This window comes from Pristiophorus japonicus, chromosome 7 (assembly GCF_044704955.1).
Source record: "Pristiophorus japonicus isolate sPriJap1 chromosome 7, sPriJap1.hap1, whole genome shotgun sequence".
Classification (NCBI taxonomy): domain Eukaryota; kingdom Metazoa; phylum Chordata; class Chondrichthyes; family Pristiophoridae; genus Pristiophorus; species Pristiophorus japonicus.
In genome coordinates this window covers 195,483,232-195,505,716 of record NC_091983.1, presented here as the reverse complement: position 1 = coordinate 195,505,716, position 22,485 = coordinate 195,483,232, and the positions used below count along the sequence as shown (strand labels likewise).

At 45.1% G+C, this 22,485-nt stretch overlaps 1 protein-coding gene across 4 annotated transcripts in view; it reads left to right on the top strand.

Moving 5' to 3' along the window:
• ak9 (adenylate kinase 9) overlaps nt 1-22,485 on the top strand; it is a 702,269-nt gene that overhangs the window by 6,957 nt on the left and 672,827 nt on the right. For all 4 annotated transcript variants that reach the window (XM_070885675.1, XM_070885673.1, XM_070885672.1 and 1 more), the window contains exons 2-5: nt 2,610-2,741; nt 3,026-3,089; nt 3,179-3,231; nt 8,031-8,127. In XM_070885675.1, coding sequence (XP_070741776.1) covers nt 2,610-2,741; nt 3,026-3,089; nt 3,179-3,231; nt 8,031-8,127 — 346 coding nt within the window. The remainder of the gene's footprint in view (nt 1-2,609; nt 2,742-3,025; nt 3,090-3,178; nt 3,232-8,030; nt 8,128-22,485) is intronic.

Below are 22,485 nucleotides of genomic sequence, written 5' to 3'. Positions count from 1 at the left end.
GTGCATCCGGGAGGGCGCTGAGCGCCTCGAGTCTCATCGCCGAGAGCATGCAGAAAACAAGCGCAGGCAATGGAAGGAACGCGCGGCAAACCTGTCCCACCCTCCCTTGCCCTCAACGACTGTCTGTCCCACCTGTGGCAGGGACTGTGGCTCTCGTATTGGACTGTTCAGCCACCCAAGGACTCATTCTAAGAGTGGAAGCAAGTTTTCCTCGATTCTGAGGGACTGCCTATGATGATGATGATGATAATGCTTCTTGCATTCAATAATCTCAAAATTGGAGTAAAGATCAGACTCAGGATGCTTCAACTTTAGAAGACTACAAGCCAAAATAAAGATGCTGGAAGAACTTTGTCATGAACTCCTAATTGCTGATGAATGTGCTCTTGTGGCTCACACCCAGGATGTTATGCAAACAATCATGAACCACCTTGCAGCAGCTTGCCTACAATTTGATACGACTATCAGCCTTAATAAAATATGGTGGCACTCTTCCAACTAGCCCCAGGCAAGAATTACACTCCACCTATCATCACTATCGGTGATCATAAGCTTCAGGTTGTGGATAGATTCACCTACCTGGGTCGCACCCTGTCGAGAGAAGTCCATATCAATACAGAAACATCCAGCAGAATTGCCAAAGACAGCTCCGCTTTTGGCAAACTATGTGAGCGTCTCTAGGACAAGAGGAGCATCAACCTGCAGTGCAAGCTCAAAATATACAGGGCCGCTGTTCTGACGACCCTGCTTTATTCCTGTAAAACTTCGACAACATATGCACGTCACATTAAGAAACAGAATCACTTTCACTTAAGTTACCTGAGAGGACAAATGAAGATCAGGTGGCAAGACACAATCCCTGACATGCCAAGAATAAATGCTCTAAACATGAATGCGTGGCTAAGAGGGTCAGGCAATGTGGTGCGAATGTCTGATGAACAAATCCCGAAAAAAATCTTTTGTGGCGCATTATTGATAAGTGGGAAGCAATCTTCTGATATACAGCTTGAAAGCGAATCTGAAACAGTGTAAAATAGACGTCTGTTAGTGGGAACAACTTGTTTAAGATAAGAAAGCACAGCGAAAAACCATCCACAAAGACACTTTCTATTATAAGGCCCATTGTAATGCTGATGCTGAATGTAAATGCTAACTGAGGAAGTCTCACCTGAAAAATCAAGATCCCAACCTGGTATATCTGGGATCCATCATTCATGGAAACTCCATGGATACTCATTCCTAGTAAAAATAAGGCTCAACAGTCTTTTTCGATGTCTATTTATTAATAGGCAACCGCCTCTCCCTAGCCTAATGCGCTTGAGTTAAATGCAGAAGTTTGGGCTAAGGGGAAAGAGCAGGGGAGTGGGATTAATTGGATAGCTCTACCAAAGAGCTGGTACAGACACAATGGGCTGACTGGCTGCCTCCTGTGCCGCATCATTCTATGATTCCAAGTTGGCAGGTTGGAGCCAGTTTCCGAACGCAGTCGCATTTTTGCTGGTTTTAATCCCGCACCCAAACCCATGTGCTCCACCAGGTTAAAATTTCCCCCGTGTGTCTTGCGCTGGACTCCTATAGTGAGGAGTTAGGAACTAGCTTCCCTAAGAGTGCAGTAGTGCAGTCATCATAATATTTTACAAAATTTTTTTTCCAGCTGGGTGTATGGGCTCAACTTTCCTCAAAGCACTTTTTGGCATACTTGAAGAGTTATGCCTGATTTTTTGGGGCCAAAGTACTTCCAAAAAAAAAGTGTTTGTAAGTCTCCCCGTAGGATCTCTTCATTTTGGCATGGCCTCACCCGAGGGGGGTGGAGCCTTGATCTGCTCCAAAAAGATCGGGCTGCCATGGTAACCAGGCTGCAAAGTCTCTCTCTCTCTCGGTGAGCAGTACAACTCAAAAAAGATGAGTGAGTTACCAATTCACTGACCACAGCATGGACACACAACCTACTGAATGGTGGTTCCACCTGTTGGAGGTGCTGCTTGCCTCTGCAGCTCGATCATAGTACAAAGCTCTGTATATTTGAGTGTGTGTACTCGTACCCAGCCTCCAGATAATGCCATCAAGAAACTGACCCAATTTTCAAGATTTCATCATTGGCTATTTGATGGGCATTCTACTTTCAATATGGTGGAAGGACCTATAAAAAACAACTTGCATTGTGCTAGCCATCTTGATGTTCTAAACATCTAATTATTACTCACCAATTACTGCTTAATCGAGGTATTCATGTGAGGAGCTTTAGCAAAGAGTTACGTCTTCCCTGACTTTTCCACCAGGGTACTCAGTTTATGTTGGTTAAAGCTCCCTATGCCTTTTTTGTCACAAACCCACCTTACAGCTTGGTCCTGGATCTTGTGCATAAGCTGGAGGACGTTCTTCCATTATATTCATAGGATTCTAAACCATGAAGGAGTCCTGTTTGGACATATATCTTATAAGACACAAGCTCACTCATATTTCTGATTTTGAAAACAAAAATGTTTTTTTTAAATGGAAGTATAAAGGCATATTATAAGTAAAAATGCTAACATTCATAACAATTATTTAATTTGTAATCTTTTACACAAAACCCATTGATCCAACAGGATTTCTGTTTTTAACAATAGGTTGTTGATGACATGGAAGCAGCAAAACATAAGAAGGAGCAGCTGGTCTTTACAGATACATTTAATGAAGATGAATCTGAGAGAGAGTTTTTGCTGTCAAAACCTACATGTTTTTTAATTGTGGGAAAACCAGTAAGCAATTATAATTTTACTAAAATAACAAAAAGCAACACTTTAAACTGTATGTCTATGGCAATAATTTTAGTATGGTTATTTGCATTAGCACAACTAAATGTTGTAAATATGTATGTAATCAAGTGATGTTTGTACCTGAAATCACTATATTCCAATGTCATCTATTACATATTATCAAAAATTTTTGTTTGATCTAGTAACTGCTGTCGTGTAAAATTGCTTTAATATTCAGAAATCAATAAATCCTGAAACTCAATGACCACTTTTGCATTTTGTTGCAGTGTGTTGGGAAAAGAACTCTAGCTAAAAGCTTAGCAGAGGCATGGAAGTCAGTATTAGTTGAACGTAAGTGTTAGATTGGATATGGTTTTACAATAATATGTTTATTCTATCAAAATATTTGTTGTCACATATACTTGATATTTTGATTACAGCTCTGCAACTTATACAACAGCACTTTGATGCAAACACCGAAACTGGGCAAAAGGTAAAGAAATGTATTTCTTTGGCTGAACTTTAGGCTTTGCTGTTATCGGGGCCAAAACGGAGGCGTGGTGGGAAATTTACCGCCCAAATAACGTTAGCGATTAATTGCTTACCTTTCGCCATTTGGGCTCTATGCCAGGGGCGCAGCATAAAGGGAGACGTTGAACTATTTTCGCGGCACAAAAACGGGAACCTTGTCAACTTTAGTGCGGGGCTGGGAGCGCTCCAAGAGAGGCCTTGGGAGGGCAAAAAAAATTCCAAAAACATTGCCAACACCGCAAATCGCTGGCAGGGCTGGACCGCTGTGTTTTCCTCGGTGGTCATCACGGAGCGCGTTTCGTAGCGGTGTCGCAATGCGAGCCGTTGCATACCCAGCGCAGCTCTCCCCGCAAAAATGATCCCGAGGATCGCGACTGGGCGAAAAACAGCTGAGCGCCCCATTTTTCGCCACGGAGGGTCAAAACTCGGCGAAAACCGGGTCCCAAATGATCCGAAAATCCAGATTATACTTCATCTGCCACGCATTTGCCCATTCACCTAACCTATCCAAGTCACTCTGCAGCCTCATAGCATCCTCCTCGCAGCTCACACTGCCACCCAACTTAGTGTCATCCGCAAATTTGGAGATACTACATTTAATCCCCTCGTCTAAATCATTAATGTACAATGTAAACTACTGGGGCCCCAGCACAGAACCCTGCGGTACCCCACTAGTCACTGCCTGCCATTCCGAAAAGTACCCATTTACTCCTACTCTTTGCTTCCTGTCTGACAACCAGTTCTCAATCCACGTCAGCACACTACCCCCAATCCCATGTGCTTTAACTTTGCACATTAATCTCCTGTGTGGGACCTTGTCGAAAGCCTTCTGAAAGTCCAAATATACCACATCAACTGGTTCTCCCTTGTCCACTCTACTGGAAACATCCTCAAAAAATTCCAGAAGATTTGTCAAGCATGATCTCCCTTTCACAAATCCATGCTGACTTGGACCTATCATGTCACCATTTTCCAAATGCGCTGCTATGACATCCTTAATAATTGATTCCATCATTTTACCCACTACTGAGGTCAGGCTGACCGGTCTATAATTCCCTGCTTTCTCTCTCCCTCCTTTTTTAAAAAGTGGGGTTACATTGGCTACCCTCCACTCGATAGGAACTGATCCAAAGTCAATGGAATGTTGGAAAATGACTGTCAATGCATCCGCTATTTCCAAGGCCACCTCCTTAAGTACTCTGGGATGCAGTCCATCAGGCCCTGGGGATTTATCGGCCTTCAATCCCATCAATTTCCCCAACACAATTTCCCGACTAATAAAGATTTCCCTCAGTTCCTCCTTACTAGACCCTCTGACCACTTTTATATCCGGAAGGTTGTTTGTGTCCTCCTTAGTGAATACTGAACCAAAGTACTTGTTCAATTGGTCTGCCATTTCTTTGTTCCCCGTTATGACTTCCCCTGATTCTGACTGCAGGGGACCTACGTTTGTCTTTACTAACCTTTTTCTCTTTACATACCTATAGAAACTTTTGCAATCCGCCTTAATGTTCCCTGCAAGCTTCTTCTCGTACTCCATTTTCCCTGCCCTAATCAAATCCTTTGTCCTCCTCTGCTGAGTTCTAAATTTCTCCCAGTCCCCAGGTTCGCTGCTATTTCTGGCCAATTTGTATGCCATTTCCTTGGCTTTAATACTATCCCTGATTTCCCTAGATAGCCATGGTTGAGCCACCTTCCCTTTTTTTATTTTTACGCCAGACAGGAATGTACAATTGTTGTAATTCATCCATGCGGTCTCCAAATGTCTGCCATTGCCCATCCACAGTCAACCCCTTAAGTATCATTAGCCAATCTATCTTAGCCAATTCATGCCTCGTACCTTCAAAGTTACCCTTCTTTAAGTTCTGGACCATGGTCTCTGAATTAACTGTTTCATTCTCCATCCTAATGCAGAATGCATATTATGGTCACCCTTCCCCAAGGGGCCTCGCACAACGAGATTGCTAATTAATCCTCTCTCATTACATAACACCCAGTCTAAGATGGCCTCCCCCCTAGTTGGTTCCTCGACATATTGGTCTAAAAAACCATCCCTTATGCACTCCAGGAAATCCTCCTCCATCGTATTGCTTCCAGTTTGGCTGGCCCAATCTATGTGCATATTAAAGTCACCCATTATAACTGCTGCATCTTTATTGCATGCACCCCTACTTTCATGTTTGATGCCCTCCCCAACATCACTACTACTGTTTGAAGGTCTGTACACAACTCCCACTAACGATTTTTGCCCTTTAGTGTTCTGCAGCTCTACCCATATAGATTCCACATCATCCAAGCTAATGTCTTTCCTAACTATTGCATTAATCTCCTCTTTAACCAGCAATGCTACCCCACCTCCTTTTCCTTTTATTCTATCCTTCCTGAATGTTGCATACCCCTGGATGTTGAGTTCCCAGCCCTGATCATCCTGGAGCCACGTCTCCGTAATCCCAATCACATCATATTTGTTAACATCTATTTCCACAGTTAATTCATCCACCTTATTGCGGATACTCCTTGCATTAAGACACAAAGCCTTCAGGCTTGCTTTTTTAACACCCTTTGTCCTTTTAGAATTTTGCTGTACAGTGGCCCTTTTTGTTCTTTGCCTTGGGCTTCTCTGCCCTCCACTTTTCCTCATCTCCTTTCTGTCTTTTGCTTTTGCCTCATTTTTGTCTCCCTCTGTCTCCCTGCATAGGTTCCCATCCCCCTGCAATATTAGTTTAACTCCTCCCCAACAGCACTAGCAAACACTCCCCCTAGGACATTGGTTCCGGTCCTGCCCAGGTGCAGACCGTCCGGTTTGTACTGGTCCCACCTCCCCCAGAACCGGTTCCAATGCCCCAAGAATTTGAATCCCTCCCTGCTGCACCACTGCTCAAGCCATATATTCATCTGCGCTATCCTGCGATTCCTACTCTGACTAGCACGTGGCACTGGTAGCAATCCCGAGATTACTACTTTTGAGGTCCTACTTTTTAATTTAGCTCCTAGCTCCTTAAATTCTTTTCGTAGGACCTCATCCCTTTTTTTACCTATGTCGTTGGTACCAATGTGCACCACGACAACTGGCTGTTCTCCCTCCCATTTCAGAATGTCCTGCACCCGCTCCGAGACATCCTTGACCATTGCACCAGGGAGGCAACATACCATCCTGGAGTCTCGGTTGCGTCCGCAGAAACGCCTATCTATTCCCCTCACCATCGCTCTCCCACTCTTTTTCCTGCCCTCCTGTGCAGCAGAGCCACCTACGGTGCCATGAACTTGGCTGCTGCTGCCTCCCCTGATGAGTCATCCTCCCCAACAGTACCCAAAGCGATGTATCTGTTTTGCAGGGGGATGACCACAGGGGACCCCTGCACTATCTTTCTTGCACTGCTCTTCCTGCTGGTCTTCCATTCCCTATCTGGCTGTGGACCCTTCTCCTGCGGTAAGACCAACTCACTAAACGTGATACTCACGTCATTCTCAGCATCGTGAATGCTCCAGAGTGAATCCACCCTCAGCTCCAATTCCGCAACGCGGACCGTCAAGAGCTCGAGGCGGATACACTTCCCACACACGTAGCGCCCAGGGACACCGGAAGTGTCCCCGAGTTCCCACATGGTACAGGAGGAGCATATCACATGGCCGAGCTCTCCTGCCATGTCTTAACCTTAGATACCCTTAAATTGGTAATAACAATGTTACAGTTCACTTACTGATATAAAAAAGAAAAGAAAAGCTACTCACCAATCACCAGCCAATCACTTACCTCATTGGCTGTGATGTCACTTTTTGATTACTTTCTACTTCTATTTTGCTTTCTCTCCCGCTGTAGCTGCCTTTTATAGGCTGCTCCCGCGTCTCACCAACTGCCGCTGGCTCTCGATCTCCCGCTGGGCCTTTTATAGGCTGCTCCCCTCTCACCAACTGCTGCTGGCTCTCGATCTCCCGCTGTAGCTGCCTTTTATAGGCTGCTCCCGCGTCTCACCAACTGCCGCTGGCTCTCGATAAGCCACACATTTTGTTGGGAAGAAAGAGAAATCATTTAAAGAAAAAATAAAAGTTGAATTTTTTTCAAAATGTTATATTACTTCAAACACATACTTCACATGAAGCTGAGGTGTAATGGGTTTATGAAACTGACTCTCACTGAAGGGTCACATAGTTTTAAAATGAAAAGTAACATTGAAAAACATGTTTATTGTTGTGGTTCTAACTAAAGGCACTGTCGTTATGATAGTGGGTAATGAAAAATTGTTGAGTATTTTCCAAAGACGTTCTTACTTTCAGTAAATAGTGCCATGATGTGTGACTTGAGTCAACCTTTCATTGCTGAACTCGGTCTTCAGAGCTCCATCAGTGTGCTTACTGTGTCAGTTCACTGCTGTTCTTGCTCCAGTCCTAAGTAGGAATCAAAGACTGACATTTGCAGTATGAATGCAGTACTCCCAGCAGTAGCCAAAGAAGCTTTAGGTGTCATTAAAAACAAAAAATCTGAATTACATAGCCTTTGTTTCTTTTCCTTTTGAAAATTGAGCCCAGAGATGTGTATGCAACATCAGCTTGACATTCCCATATTTGCTAATCTTGCTAGAAGTTTTATGCCTTGTTGAAATCTGTGAACCAGATTGTGACATACTTTCTCTTTTACAAATCCACATCCGAGAAAAACAATAATACGGAATATATTGAAATCAAATTCATCATAATATTTCACTGCTTAAGGTCTGCGCAACTTTATTAGAAACAGGTATAATCTTACAAATTTTCCTTTAGTTTCAGGAATGCCTACTTAGAGGTGAGAGTATTTATGAGGAGCTCGTAATAAATGTGATGTTGGACAAACTCCGTTCTCCAGAGGTTGGTCATCATGGTGAGTACAAAACAAGAAATTGCATTTATATGGCATTTTTAATGCAGAAAACATCCTAAGGGTCTTCACAGAGGAGAAAAGGAATCGACAACAAGTCTTCGTAGGAGGATTAGGAGAGGTAACTGAAAGCTTTATCGAAGAAATATGTTTTGAGAAGGCTTTTAAAGGTAGGAAAAGAGATAGAGAGCTGGAGTAATCTAGGGAGCGAGTTCAAAAAAATAAGGTTGAAAAACCTAAAGCTTGCCACTGAATGGAGAGGGATGAACAAGAAGCCAGAGTCAGAAGACTGGTGGATACAGGAAAGGGGCTCTGAAATTCCAGGGATGGAGGGAGGATGCCAGTTTGGTGCTGGAATTTGAGAGGTGTGCTGGGTATCTGCCTCATTTGTGCTGTGGGGGCGGGCTGCCCTCCTACTGACGCAGTCTTGCATGTGACAGATTTAAGACATGATGTTGTAATCTCTCTTAAATTCCATTGTATCCACCTTTGCTTCTGCCCTTCTAATGGCCAACTGTATAAAGCAGCTGATCAAAGCAGAAGTGGTTTAAATGTAAAATGGCTGTAGTTTTATTTGAGTAGGGATAAATGAGTCATTTTCCAATTGGCAGGCTATAACTAGTGGGGTGCTGCAAGGATCAGTGCTTGGGCCTCAACTATTTACAGCCCAATCTACTCAATCTCTCCTCATAGGACAACCCTCTTATCCCAGGAATTAATCTAGTGAACTTTCATTGCACCCCCTCTAAGGCATGTATGTCCCTTCTCAGATAAGGAGACCAAAACAGTGCACAGTACTCCAGGTGTGGTGTCGCCAAAGCCCTGTACAATTGTAGTAAGACTTCCTTACTCTTGTATACCAACCCCCCTTGTAATAAATGCCAACATGACATTTGCCTTCCTAATTGCTTGCTGCTCCTGCATGCTAACTTTAAGTGCTTCCTGTTCGAGGACACCTGAACACCAACATTTAATAGCTTCTCATCATTTAAAAAATATTCTGCTTTTCTATTCTTCCTACCAAAGTGAATAAGCTCACATTTCCTCGCATTATATTCCAATTGCCACCCTTTTGCCCACTCATTTAACAGGTCAATATCTCTCTGCCTGCTTTCTGGGGGCCCTGCGCCCCAATTGGGGGCGGTAACCTGCTCAGGGCGGGATTTACTGCGCCGGCGGGGAATTCCCGCCCCAGCTTCTACATTGTGCTTACCACCCCTCAAAGGAAGTAGAATGCAATCTCGCGTGCTCTACTTCCTTTAGGGGCGGTTCCAGCAGCGCTAACGGAGAGAGTTGTTCAGCGCAATGCGGATTCTCCACGTAGCGCTGACGCGCTTCAACACCCCTATCCTTCAATTAAAGCGGAGGGCCACTATTCACTCTGCAAGGCTTCTGCCAGGCTGCATGATGGTGGCCCGACCCGAGATTGTCAAAAAATGGGGCACTGGCAATGTCCCCTTTAACTTCCGCCCCGCGAGCGGATGTCTGCCTGTATCGTGGGGCAGAAAGGGGTCAGCGCGCGGCGCTGAGGGTCGCAGTGCACAGCGATGATGTCATCGGCGGTTGTGCGGTGGCCTGGGGTGCGACCCGTGGGGCACAGTGCTCCCGTGACAAGGTCTCCGCAAACTCCCAGGCAATTTTGCGGGAGCCGGTAGCTTCACCAAACCCCCGGAGGCGCTAATGGGTCTCTGAAAAAGCGGCAAACCCCCTTTGTGTCCTCCTCACAGCTTATTTCCCAGCTAGCTTTGGATCATCAGCAAACGTGGATACATTGTACTGGCTCCCTTCATCTAACATTAATATTGATTGTAAATTGCTGAAGTCCAAGCATTGATCCTTGCGGCACCCCACTCGTTACACCCTGCCGATCTGAAAATGACCCGTTTATCCCTACTCCGTTTTCTGTCCATTAACTATAGAGTAGATAAGGGTGAACCAGTCGATGTAGTGTATTTGGATTTCCAGAAGGCATTCGATAAAGTGCCACATAAAAGGTTACTGCACAAGATAAAAGTTCATGGGGTTGGGGATAATATATTAGCATGGATAGAGGATTGGCCAACTAACAGAAAGCAGAGAGTTGGGATAAACGGCAAACAGGTTGGCAAACTAACTAGTGGAGTGCCACAGGGATCAGTGCTGGAGCCTCAACTATTTCCAATGTATATTAATGACTTAGTGAAGGGACCGAGTGTAATGTAGCCAAATTTGCTGATGATACAAAGATAGGTGGGAAAGCAAGTTGAGAAAAGGACAAAGAATCTGCAAAGGGATATAGATAGGTTAGATGAGTGGGCAAAAATTTGGCAGATGGAGTATAATGTGGGAAGATGTTATCCATTTTGGTAGGAAAAATAAAAAAGCAAATTATTATTTAAATGGAGAGAGATTGCAAAATATTTTTACAAAATCGTAAATTTTGGAATTCTCTACACCAGGGAGCTGTGGAGGCTGGGTCATTGATTATTTTTAAGGTGGAGATAGACAGATTTTTGAACGATAAGGGAGTCAAGGGTTATGGGGAGAGGGCAGGGAAGTGGAGTTGATGCCAAGATCAGATCAGCCATGATCCTATTGAATGGCGGAGCAGGCTCGAGGGGCCAAATCTCCTGCTCCTATTTCTTATGTTCTTTTGTAACCAATCCTCAATCCATGCTAAAATATTACCCCAAACTCCATGAGCCCTATCTAGCGTGACAACCTTTAATGTGTCACTGTATCGAATGCCTTTTTCAAATCCAAATATACGACATCCACTGGTTCCCATTTATCTACCCTGCTAGTGACATCCTCAAATAACTAATAAATTTGTTAAACATGATTTCCTTTTCATAAAGCCATTTTGACTCTGCCTAATCATATGATTTTCTAAGTGCCCTGTTATCACTTCCTTAACAATGATTTCCTGCATTTTCCTGACAACTGATGTCAGGCTAACTGGCCTGGAGTTTCCAGTTTTCTCTCTCCCTCCTTCCTTGAGTAAACATAGAAAATAGGTGCAGGAGTAGGCCATTCAGCCCTTCGAGCCTGCACCACCATTCAATATGATCATGGCTGATCATGCATTTCAGTACCCCATTCCTGCTTTCTCTCCATACCAATTGTTCCCTTTAGCCGTGAGGGCCACATCTAACTCCTTTTTGAATATATCTAACGAACTGGCCCCAACAACTTTCTGTGGTAGAGAATTCCAAATGCCCACAACTTTCTGAGTGAAGACGTTTCTCCTTGTCTCGGTCCTAAATGGCTTACCCCTTATCCTTAGACTGTGACCCCCTGGTTCTGGACTTCCCCAACATCGGGAACATTCTTCCTGCATCTAACCTGTCCAATCTCGTCAGAATGTTATATGTTTCTATGAGATCCCCTCTCATTCTTCTAAATTCCATTGAATACAAGCCTAATCGATCCAGTCTTTCTTCATTTGTCAGTCATGTCATCCTGGGAATCAGTCTGGTGAACCTTCGCTGCACTCCCTCAATAGCAAGAATGTCCTTTCTCAGATTAGGAGACCAAAACTGTACACAATATTCAAGGTGTGGCCTTACCAAGGACCTGTACAACTGTAGTAAGACCTCCCTGTCCTATACTCGAATTGTAGCAGTGTTACATTTGCTACCTTCCAACCCGCTGGGACCGTTCTAGAATCTAGGGAATTTAGAAGATCACAACCAATGCATCCAGTATCAGCCACCTATTTTAGAACCCTATGTCCAGGGGATTTGTCGTCTTTTAGTCCCATTAGTTTCTCAAGTACTTTTTCAAAAATGATATTTATTACTTTAAGTGCCTCACTCTTATTAGCCCCTTTTGGCCTTAATTGCCACGTACGTGTAGTCGATGACGCCTGCACCTGTGGGAAGCCAGCCAGAGCCGCAAACCCGAGTGCCCGCTCGTTCTTGTCCAGGCACCTGAAGAGCATGCTGATGGCGTGTTCACTGACACATTTGGTGATCATATGGCATTCATTGTATTGCTCCTGTGCCTCATGTGGCAATTAAGCCACTCTAGATCACCCGGGAGTGTTCGTGAACCGCAAGGGCTTTCACTCCATCAATGTGCAGCTGGTGCGCAACCACAAAAAGATTTTTATGCAGGTGTACGCAGGATTCCCACGTTGCTGCCACGATGCTTTCGCCCTGTGGCAGGTGAAGTTGATATAATTGCTGACCCTGGCAAAGAAGCAATCAGTCACCTGACTTAAGCATTTGTGTGCAACTGACTCTGAGATCCTGTAAATGTCTCCGGATGAGCCCTGGAATATTCAGGGGGAAAAAAGTTGAGGGTGGTGGTGACTTTGACAGCCACTGGTAAAGCATGACCACCAGATCCAACTGCTGTGCAGGTTTTTTTCCAGCAGGCTGCAAATCTCTGCCACTGTAAAATGTGGATTCTTTTCTCTCAATCTGGTTCAGCGAAATCACTGAGTCGAACACCGTTTCTGCTTTTAACAAAGCAAGCTTTTATTTCAAAGCACCGGCCGGGGACTTTATCAGACAGAAGGAATGCTTTCTGATAGATCGCACCCACTTCCTACGGACAAAGTGACGTTACATTGTAAAGGCACGACGGTTATACATTTTCGGTCAAAGATAACAAGATACAATTAGAGTGACATCCTAGTTCAGCCTATCCCCTTTGATCCCTCTTTCCCTTTGTCCACTCATAAGCCGACCTTAGTATGGTCTGTTTTTACACAAAGACCCATTATTCTCCTTCTGTTAATGTTTCAGGTTAGTAGTCTGATCTAATAAGACCTTGAAGTTTTTTTTGCAAGCTGTGTCAGTATTGTAACATTTGCAGTCTCGAGACTGAGATTTTCATGGCTATTCCTCCATGAATTCTTTGTTAGCTTATACTGTCCCTATACAATTCCCACGTTCTCAACTTCAATGTCTGTATACATTCAATATCCATTTTCAGTATGCATTCTCACCACCACCTCACCAGGCTTGAGGGGTCAAATGGCCTACTCCTGCTCCTATTTCTTGTGTTCTTGTGTGCTCGTGCTGCAGGCAGGTGTGGATCTAATTTAGATCTAAAACGCAGGCCCAATGACATCATCAGTACCGCAACCCTTTTAACTCATGGACTTGGGAGACCCATCCTGATTGCTTTACCATGGTGATAAAGTGGCCAGAAGAAGCCAAAGTACATTTACAAAAAACATTACTTTCATGTGTGTAATGTATTTGCTTCATGGGTTCTTTGCTTAAGAATTCATAGCAATACATTGCTATTAAGAACTAGTTGGCTTATTAGCAAAGGTTTAACAATTGCACTACAGTTTATCAGTTCATTCACCAGGCTTACAACCACATGCCTCATCGTCGATCCCCTGGATCCAACTGGCTGGGGTTTTATTGAATCTTGTGAACATCACGTGACTGGCTAAGCCACTCCCAACTCAACAGCTCTACAACTATTTTGAATAGAATTTAAAGCCGAGTGCCCCCTTATTAAAGGGACACAAGAACAGCCAAATTAACAAATAAAACTTTACAGCGAAATTAAACCAAAATCAAAATTTGGTTGCTGGGGGCGATGATGCACTCCAGTCTCCCCGGTGTCCACCTCTTGTGGAAGGCCGCAAGTATACTGGTAGACACCGCGTGCTCCATCTCCAGGGACACCCTAGCGCAGAAGAGAGTCGGGCTGAATGACCCTGTTGACCGCCCTCTGCCTGGACCCGTTAATGGCCACCTTGGCCAGGTCCAGGAGCAGTCCTACAAGGAAGCCTTCCAACCTGCCTGCTCCCCTCTGCACAAGTGCCCAAAGATCAGGAGCATGGGACTGAAGTGCAACCAAAAATCGAGGAGCAGCCCCTTCAAATACTGGAAGAGAGGCTGCAACCTCACACATTGTACATAACCGTGGAACATGGACTCCTCTACACCATAGAAATTGCAACTGGCTGGGGTTTTATTGAATCTTGTGAACATCACGTGACTGGCTAAGCCACTCCCAACTCAACAACTCTACAACTATTTTGTTGTATAACAAATAATCAAGTGCCCCCTGATTAAAGGGGGGGGGGGGGCACACTCCAAAAACTTTTCAAGTGCCCCCCTTTTTTTTTAGGGCAGTAAAAACACAAATTATACAAGTGCCCCCTGGCTAAAAAGGGGGGGGGCACTAAAATCGGCAAATTAAACAAATTAACATTTAGACATTTAAATTTGGTTGCCGGGGGTGATGATGCACTCCAGTCCCTCCGGCACCCACCTCTCGCGGAAGGCCGTGAGCGTACCGGTGGACACCGCATGCTCCAGCTCCAGGGACACCCTGGCTCGGATGTAACCGCGGAAGAGAGACAGGCAGTCGAGCTGAACGACCCCCTGGACCTGCTGATGGCCCTCTTGGTCGTGCCAAGGAGCAGTCCTATGAGGAAGCACTCCGACCTGCCCGCTCCCCTCTGCACGGGTGCCCAAAGATCAGGAGCAGAAGTGCAGCCAAAAATCGAGGAGCAGCCCCTCCAAATATTGGAAGAGGGGCTGCAACCTCACACATTGTACATAAACGTGGAACACGGACTCCTCGAGACCATAGAAATTCCAGACATCAACAGCTCTACAAACCTGTGAGCATACATACAGGTGCATACATTACACTGCTTCCCTTTTTTTGGAAGCAAGGTATTTATACAATATTTCAAAAGATTACTTATCATGATTGCAATTTTACAAATTCGACTGCTGAGCCTGAGTATCTTGTTGTAAGCTTATGGCTTCCTCCTGCTCTGACCTCCATTTCTTTGCAGTTGGCTGGTGCTGCCCATTTTCTATATTTTTATTTGACTCCAGAGACCGTCTTGGGGAATTTCTGTTTACAGGTCGTGTAGCCCAGGATTCCTGACCTCTATCTTCCTATGTCCTCTTGAGTTTCCTTGGAACCCTTACATCCGTCCTCATGTTAGCTTTCTTCCTAAGATCTTGATATTCCCAGTTATCAATTTCCTGTCTAGTTGGTTTATGTTTCCTCGTTGATCTTCTCAACTGAACCCCAACTCCACCTCCTCCCGCTCCCATCCCCCCGGAAGATAGAGTCTCTGCGAGATTGTCCCATAGCCACAAACTGCCTTCAGTCGGCTGCATCTGCGTCGGTGGGGATATGGATGTTGTGACAGTTGTGTCTGTTGAAGTACTTGGACTTGCCAACTGACTGATCATTGTCCAAGTCCGGCTTATAATTATCTTCTTGTGGTACCAGAGCTGCATCACTCGCTACCAACATTTGATCCACATGAACCTTCCTGATTATTCACCAATTTTGACCAAGTACTGCTTGGTGCCACATACCCGAATAATTCTACCAATGTCCCATTTCCGTGGACTTGCCCTTTTCGATGGACTGAGAACTCTGACCTGATCACCCTCCTGAAAGTACCACTCTTCAATACCGGAATGATAATGACGTTTCTGCACCGATTGTGCCTTCTCTACCTTATCAGACAAGTTCGGTTGCAATAAACTGAGACGTGTCCTCAACCTATGCTTCATCAATAATTCAGCATGTGTGTGCCCTGTTGTAAAATGAGACGTAGTCCTTTATTTGAAAAATAAATTCACCAAGCTGTGCTTCATGCTCACCGATGATCCAGTCTGTAGAACCTGTTACTGCAATGCCTCCTTGACAATCCTGACCGACCTTTCAGCTGCACCATTCAAAGCAGGATGATATGGTGCTACCAACATGTGTTTGAGGCCTATAAAAGGCTCGTAGAGGAGGAAGCGGGAGATCGAGCAGCAGGAGTCCGGGGTCAGAGGCCTATAAAAGGCTTGTCGAGGAGGAGGCGGGAGATCGAGCAGCCGGAGTCCGGGGTCGGAAGCCTATAAAAGTCTCGTCGAGGAGGAGGCGGGAGATTGAGCATCGGGAGTCCAGGGTTGGAGGCCCATAAAAGGCTCGTCGAGGAGGCCAGCTGATGCAGCTGCAGCAGGTGCATAAGGTAAACAAAGAAGTAGAAAGAAATCGAAAGGTGACGTCACAGCCAAGGGGTAAGTGATTGGCTGGTGATTAGGGTGTAGTTTTTCTTTTTTTCCTTTATCAGTAGATAAACTTTATCATTGTTGTTGCCAAATTAAGTTAATCTAGGGGTTAAGTCATGGCAGGAGAGCTCGGACACGTGTCATGCTCCTCCTGTGCTATGTGCGAACTCAGAGACGCTTCCAGTGTCCCTGACGACTACATGTGCGGGAAGGGTGTCCTTCTGCAGCTCCTGACAGACTGCATTGCGGCACTTGAGTGCAGGTGGATTCACTTTGGAGCATCGGCGATGCTGAGAATGCCGTGAATAGCACGTTTAGTGAGTTGGTCTTACAGCAGGTAAAGGTTACACAGACAGATAGGGGATGGGTGACCAACAGGAAGAGCAGTGGAAGGAAGGGTCCCCTGCGGTCATCCCCCCCCCCCATCAGTACCCAAAATGGTGTATCTTGAGGAGTGGTGCAGAAGGGAGGGATTCAAATTCCTGGGACATTGGAACCGGTTCTGGGGGAGGTGGGACCAGTCTGCACCTGGGCAGGACCGGAACCAATGTCCGAGGGGGAGTGTTTGCTAGTGCTGTTGGGGAGGAGTTAAACTAATATGGCAGGGAGATGGGAACCTATGCAGGGAGACAGAGGGAAGTAGAATAGGGGCAAAAGCAAAAGATAGAAAGAAGAAAAGTAAAAGTGAAGGGCAATGCAAAAATCAAAAAGGACCACATTACAGCAAAAGTCTAAAGGAGCAAAGAGTGTTAAAAAGACAAGCCTGAATGCTCTGTGACTCAATGCGAGGAGTAATAAGGTGGACTAATTAACTGCACAGGTAGCAATGAATGAATATGATATAATTGGCATCAAGGAGACATAGCTCCAGGGTGACCAAGGCTGGGACTCAACATCCAGGGGTATTCAACATTCAGGCAGGCTAGACAGAAAGGAAAAGGAGGTGGGGAAGCGTTGCTGGTTAAAGACGAAATTAACGCAATAGTAAGGAAGGACATTAGCTTGGATGATGTGGAATTTGTATGGGTAGAGCTGCGGAATACCAAAGGGCAGAAAACATTAGCGGGAGTTGTGGACAGACCACCAAACAGTAGTAGTGAGATTGGGGACAGCATCAAACAAGAAATTAGGGATGCGTGCAATAAAGGTACAGCAGTTATCATGGGCGACTTTAATCTACATACAAATTGGACTAACCAAATTGGTAGCAATACGGTGGAGGAGGATTTCCTGGAGTGTATTAGGGATGGTTTCCTAGGCCAATATGTCGAGGAACCAACTAGAGGGTTGGCCGTCCTAGACTGGGTGATGTGTAATGAGAAAGGACTAATTAGCAATCTTGTTGTGCAAGGCCCCTTGGGGAAGAGTGACCATAATATGGTAGAATTCTTTAGTAAGATGGAGAGTGACACAGTTAATTTAGAGATAAGGGTCCTGAACTTAAGGAAAGGTAACTTTGATGGTATGAGACGTGAATTGGTGCGAATAGACTGGGAAATGCAACTTAAAGGGTTGGCGGTGGATAGGCAATGTCAAACATTTAAAGATCACATGGATGAACTTCAACAATTGTACATCCCTGTCTGGAGTAAAAATAAAACGGGGAAGGTTGCTTAACTGTGGCTAACAAGGGAAATTAAGGATTGTGTTAAATCCAAGGAAGAGGCATATAAATTGATCAGAAAAAGCAGCAAACCTGAGGACTGGGAGAAATTTAGAATTCAGCAGATGAGGACAAAGGGTTTAATCAGGAGGGGGAAAATAGAATATGAAAGGAAGCTTGTCGCGAACATAAAAACTGACTGCAAAAGCTTCTATAGATATGCGAAGAGAAAAAGATTAGTGAAGACAAATGTAGGTCACTTGCAGTCAGATTCAGGTGAATTTATAATGGGGAACAAAGAAATGGCAGACCAATTGAACAAATACTTTGGTTCTGTCTTCACGAAGGAAGACACAAATAACCTTCCGGAAATACGAGGGGACTGAGGGTCTAGTGAGAAGGAGGAACTGAAGGAAATCCTCATTAGGCGGGAAATTGTGTTAGGGAAATTGATGGGATTGAAGGCTGATAAATCCCCGGGGCCCGATAGTCTGCATCCCAGAGTACTTAAGGAAGTGGCCCTAGAAATAGTGGATGCATTGGTGATCATTTTCCAACAGTCTATCGACTCTGGATCAGTTCCTAAGGACTGGAGTGTAGCTAATGTAACACCACTTTTTAAAAAGAGAGGGAGAGAGAAAGCAGGTAATTATGGACCGGTTAGCCTGACATCAGTAGTGGGGAAAATGTTGGAATCAATTATTAAAGATGAAATAGCAGCGCATTTGGAAAGCAGTGACAGGATCGGTCCAAGTCAGCATGGATTTATGAAAGGGAAATCATGCTTGTCAAATCTTCTAGAATTTTTTGAGGATATAACTATTAGAGCGGACAAGGGAGAACCAGTGGATGTGGTGTATTTGGACTTTCAAAAGGCTTTTGACAAGGTCCCACACAAGAGATTGGTGTGCAAATTTAAAGTACATGGTTTGGGGGTAATGTACTGACGTGGATAGAGAACTAGTTGGCAGACAGGAAGCAGAGAGTTGGGATAAACAGGTCCTTTTCAGAATGGCAGGCAGTGACTAGTGGGGTTCTCTAGGAACTCCTGTTCCTATTTCTTATGTTCTTATGTGATCCGGAAGGCACGGCTTCAGGGCTGGAAGCTGCTGGCAGCTCCCCACCCTCAGGTGCTGTCGACCCGATTATTATGGCACGGGGGGATTCCGTGCCATATCCCGTCGATTGCCACATAGCATCGACGGAATCGCCGTTTCGCTCTATCGTGGTAATCAGATGCGACATATCCTGCGACTGTCGTTCTGATAGCGCCATGATGTTTCCAGCTATAATAGCCATGGCCTTGAGCAGCTCTCGACTTATGTCGATGCTGCCCTGTGAGAGACGCACCATGTTCTGGTACGCGCCTAGCAGTCTTGCAGCAAAGGATCTTTTCTGCACCAACCTCCATCGCTGCGTCAAAGGCGCTGCAACACTGGGGGTGCGTTGCTGCGCACCGCTTGGCCCCGCAGAATCAGTGAAGATATGGGGGAATCCCATGAATATAGAGTCGGTGGTGGAGGATGTTCCAGCTGGCCCACACGGAACTGTTATATCCTCCTCCGTCTACATCCCCACCTCCACTGGCTCCAGGATGAGCTGCTCTTCCTCTTCCTCTTCATCATCTCTGGCAGGGGTGAAGTCGGGAGAGGGCTGGATGACGCCAGAGATGGAGGCAGTGCGTCTGTCGTCTGGTCTCTTTGTGGAGGTCTGGTCTGAATCCTCCGAGTCTGGAAGTATAAAATAACATTTAAAAGTGCTTGGCACCAGGGGAGGGGTCAGGGTTACATGAGTACCTGAGTACAGTGACGTAGCACAGTTTTACTTACATGTCCACCATTACTGCACTACATATCGCAGACAGACAATACATATATACATATACATATGCATTGCGTTACATGCTCCCAACATTACAGTACATCACATGAGCCCAACATTACAGTGCCATAAACTTAAATTACATTAGGCCAACGTTACAGTTACATGACATTATAGGACCGGGCAACACAGACTGGGGATGGTATTGAACTGACCATCCGGTGCGGGTGGGTAAGCTCCAACATTGGTGGTGGCACGGTTGCTATCCCCAACCAGCGACAGGGCACGGATCTCAATCTTTGTCAATGTTCTTGCGTTGGGGGTCCTCCCCCCCCGCCCGCCCGCCCCCCCCCAAAAGCCGCTGATCCGCTGCTGTTGCAGATGTTGTCTTCTGCAGAAAGTGAAGTAACTGAAAATAAAAATCTTCAATCCATTTAACGTCGCAGACACACAGGTTCACACACACACACACACACACACACACACACACACCTCTTGTCATTGCCTGAAAGCACAAATACAATGCCGCACATGGGGAGTGCATAAATAAAATTGTTACTTATTCTTGCTACCCTCACCAGGTCGTTCCATCTCTTACGACACCTTTCTCCAGTGCGAACCGTTGTACTTGTGGAGGAGACAGCCTCCCTGATCTCGTCTCATATTCTGTTGTACTCCTTTTGGGGGCAGTGGTGGGGGGGGCTTTCCATGACCACACTTTAAGTAGGAGTATCTCTCCATGATATTCTCCAGCAGGGCAGGTAGCTTCGTTTCGTCGAAGGCAGGCGCCCTCAACCTCCCGTACTTCTCGATGTTCCTGCGCTTTGACTTTTTCAGCATTTCCATTATATTTATATTTAATATATTTATAATATTTTTATTTATAAAATATGTATTATTGATATTGTATAATTATTATTTGTTACTAATATGATTCTCGAATCTTTGCTGAAAACAAGTGACCCGTGAATACTTTGCTGCTCCTTTTCACTCTCTCCCTCGACTTCAACTCTGAGCTGGTGACCCCTGACCCCCGAAATCACGGGGAAAAAGCATCGGTGGGGGGAAAAAAAAATTGCGCATGCACAGTGCAGTGCCGCACCGTCCATCGACAACAAAGTCGATCTTGATCGACTATAATGCTGCATACCGCCCACTGCACACCACTCGCATACTGACAAAAAAAATATCACCAAACTAGCGCTCTTTGGTCTTGGCAATATTCCGGTGGTTTTAAACAATGCACTGCCAGAATACCGCCAAGAAATGGGCGGACCTTATGTCCTGGTGAATTTCGGGCCCTAAGTCTTTATCCAACCCAGGCCAATAAACAAATCTTCGGGCCACCGCTTTCATGCCTACAATGTCAGTTAGCTCTCCATGAAGTTCCACCAAAACTTTGGCCCGCACTGGGAATGACTACTCACGGGCCCCATTTAAGACAACTCTGCTCACGCGATAATTCGTGCCGACGATGATAAAAGGGCCTTATCCCTTCGTCTAAATGCGTCTGATCTTCAGACCACCCTCGCAGGGTGTGCTTATAGGCCCGCTGTAACGTGACATCTTCCTGTGTGTGCTCTGCAAGAACAGAGGCGGTGACTGGAAAGTCCTCATCAGCGACATCTAGAGTGAAGATTGACCAACATCAGAATCTTCATGAGGCAACCGTGAAAGGGCATCCGCCACTGCATTCTGCATCGACGTTTGATGCTCATTTTTGTAATTGTACTGAGACAATAAAATAGCCCATCTTTGCATCCTGGAAGCTGCCATAGATGGAATTGCCGCCTGTGGGCCTAGGATAGCTAGTAACGGTTTGAGATAGGTTACTAGCGTGAATTGGCGTCCCAAAAGAAACGGTTGAAACTTTTTAATACCAAATATAATCGCCAAAGCCTCTTTCTCAATCTAGGCATAATTTTGTTCGCTTTTGTTGAGTGTAATTCAGTAATGTTTTTTGGTTCTGGAGCCATCATGATGACTTGCACTTTCTCCTTAACTGGTTGGAGACCATTTTCATCAACCCACAATCCTAGATAAAGCACCTCATGCTGTATGAATGCACATTTACACCTCTCCAGCTTCAGATTATGTTCATTGAACTGTCTGAATAATACTTCTAAGATTTCCAGGTTTTCCCTCTGTGCTGGTGGCTATCAACACATCATCTTGATGGCACAAACAGTGATTCATTCCCTGTAAAATCTGATCCATTAGCCTGAAATATCTTTGGTGAGGACTTGAAACCATAGGGCAACTTAATGTATGAAGTGTATGTGTGTGTGTGTTGACTCTCATACTGCTGACTATCCTTGTCAATGTTGAGTTGAGCATAGGCGTGGGAGAGATCCAGTTTTGTGAAGACTTTGGCTCATGCCAGTTCTGCATACAGGTCCTGTGATGTCGGTAAAGTGTACTGTTCATTATCAGCTGCTTGCTTCAGGGTCATTTTATAATCCCCACAAAGCCATACTGTTTTGTCTGCCTTCGGAACTACAACTAATGGGGTGGCCCAGTCACTCCTATCGATCTTTGTTAAAACACAGTTTTTCTCCAACTTATCAAGCTCTCACTCAATTTGTGATTTTAATGCATATGGTACCGGCCTTGGTCTAAAAAAAATAGGTTTGACAGCCCTCCTAATCCAAATATGTGCATTGTATCCCTTGATTCTCTTGTATGAGTCCTCAAACATGTTAGCATATTTCCCCAGCAGCGTATCTAGCCGAGACTTAACCATTTCTGTACCGGCGCTTTACCAATCCAAATGAAGCACTCTTAGCCAATCTTTGCCTATACTTGTTGGCCGATTGATGTATTTCGCTATAATAATAGATAATCTTGCTTGTTGCCCCTGGTTTTGTAATATACACTCCATTTGTACAAGCGTCTGCAGTTTTTCTCCTGAATATGTTTTCAGCTCTGCTGAGCTCGCTTTTAATGGTATGC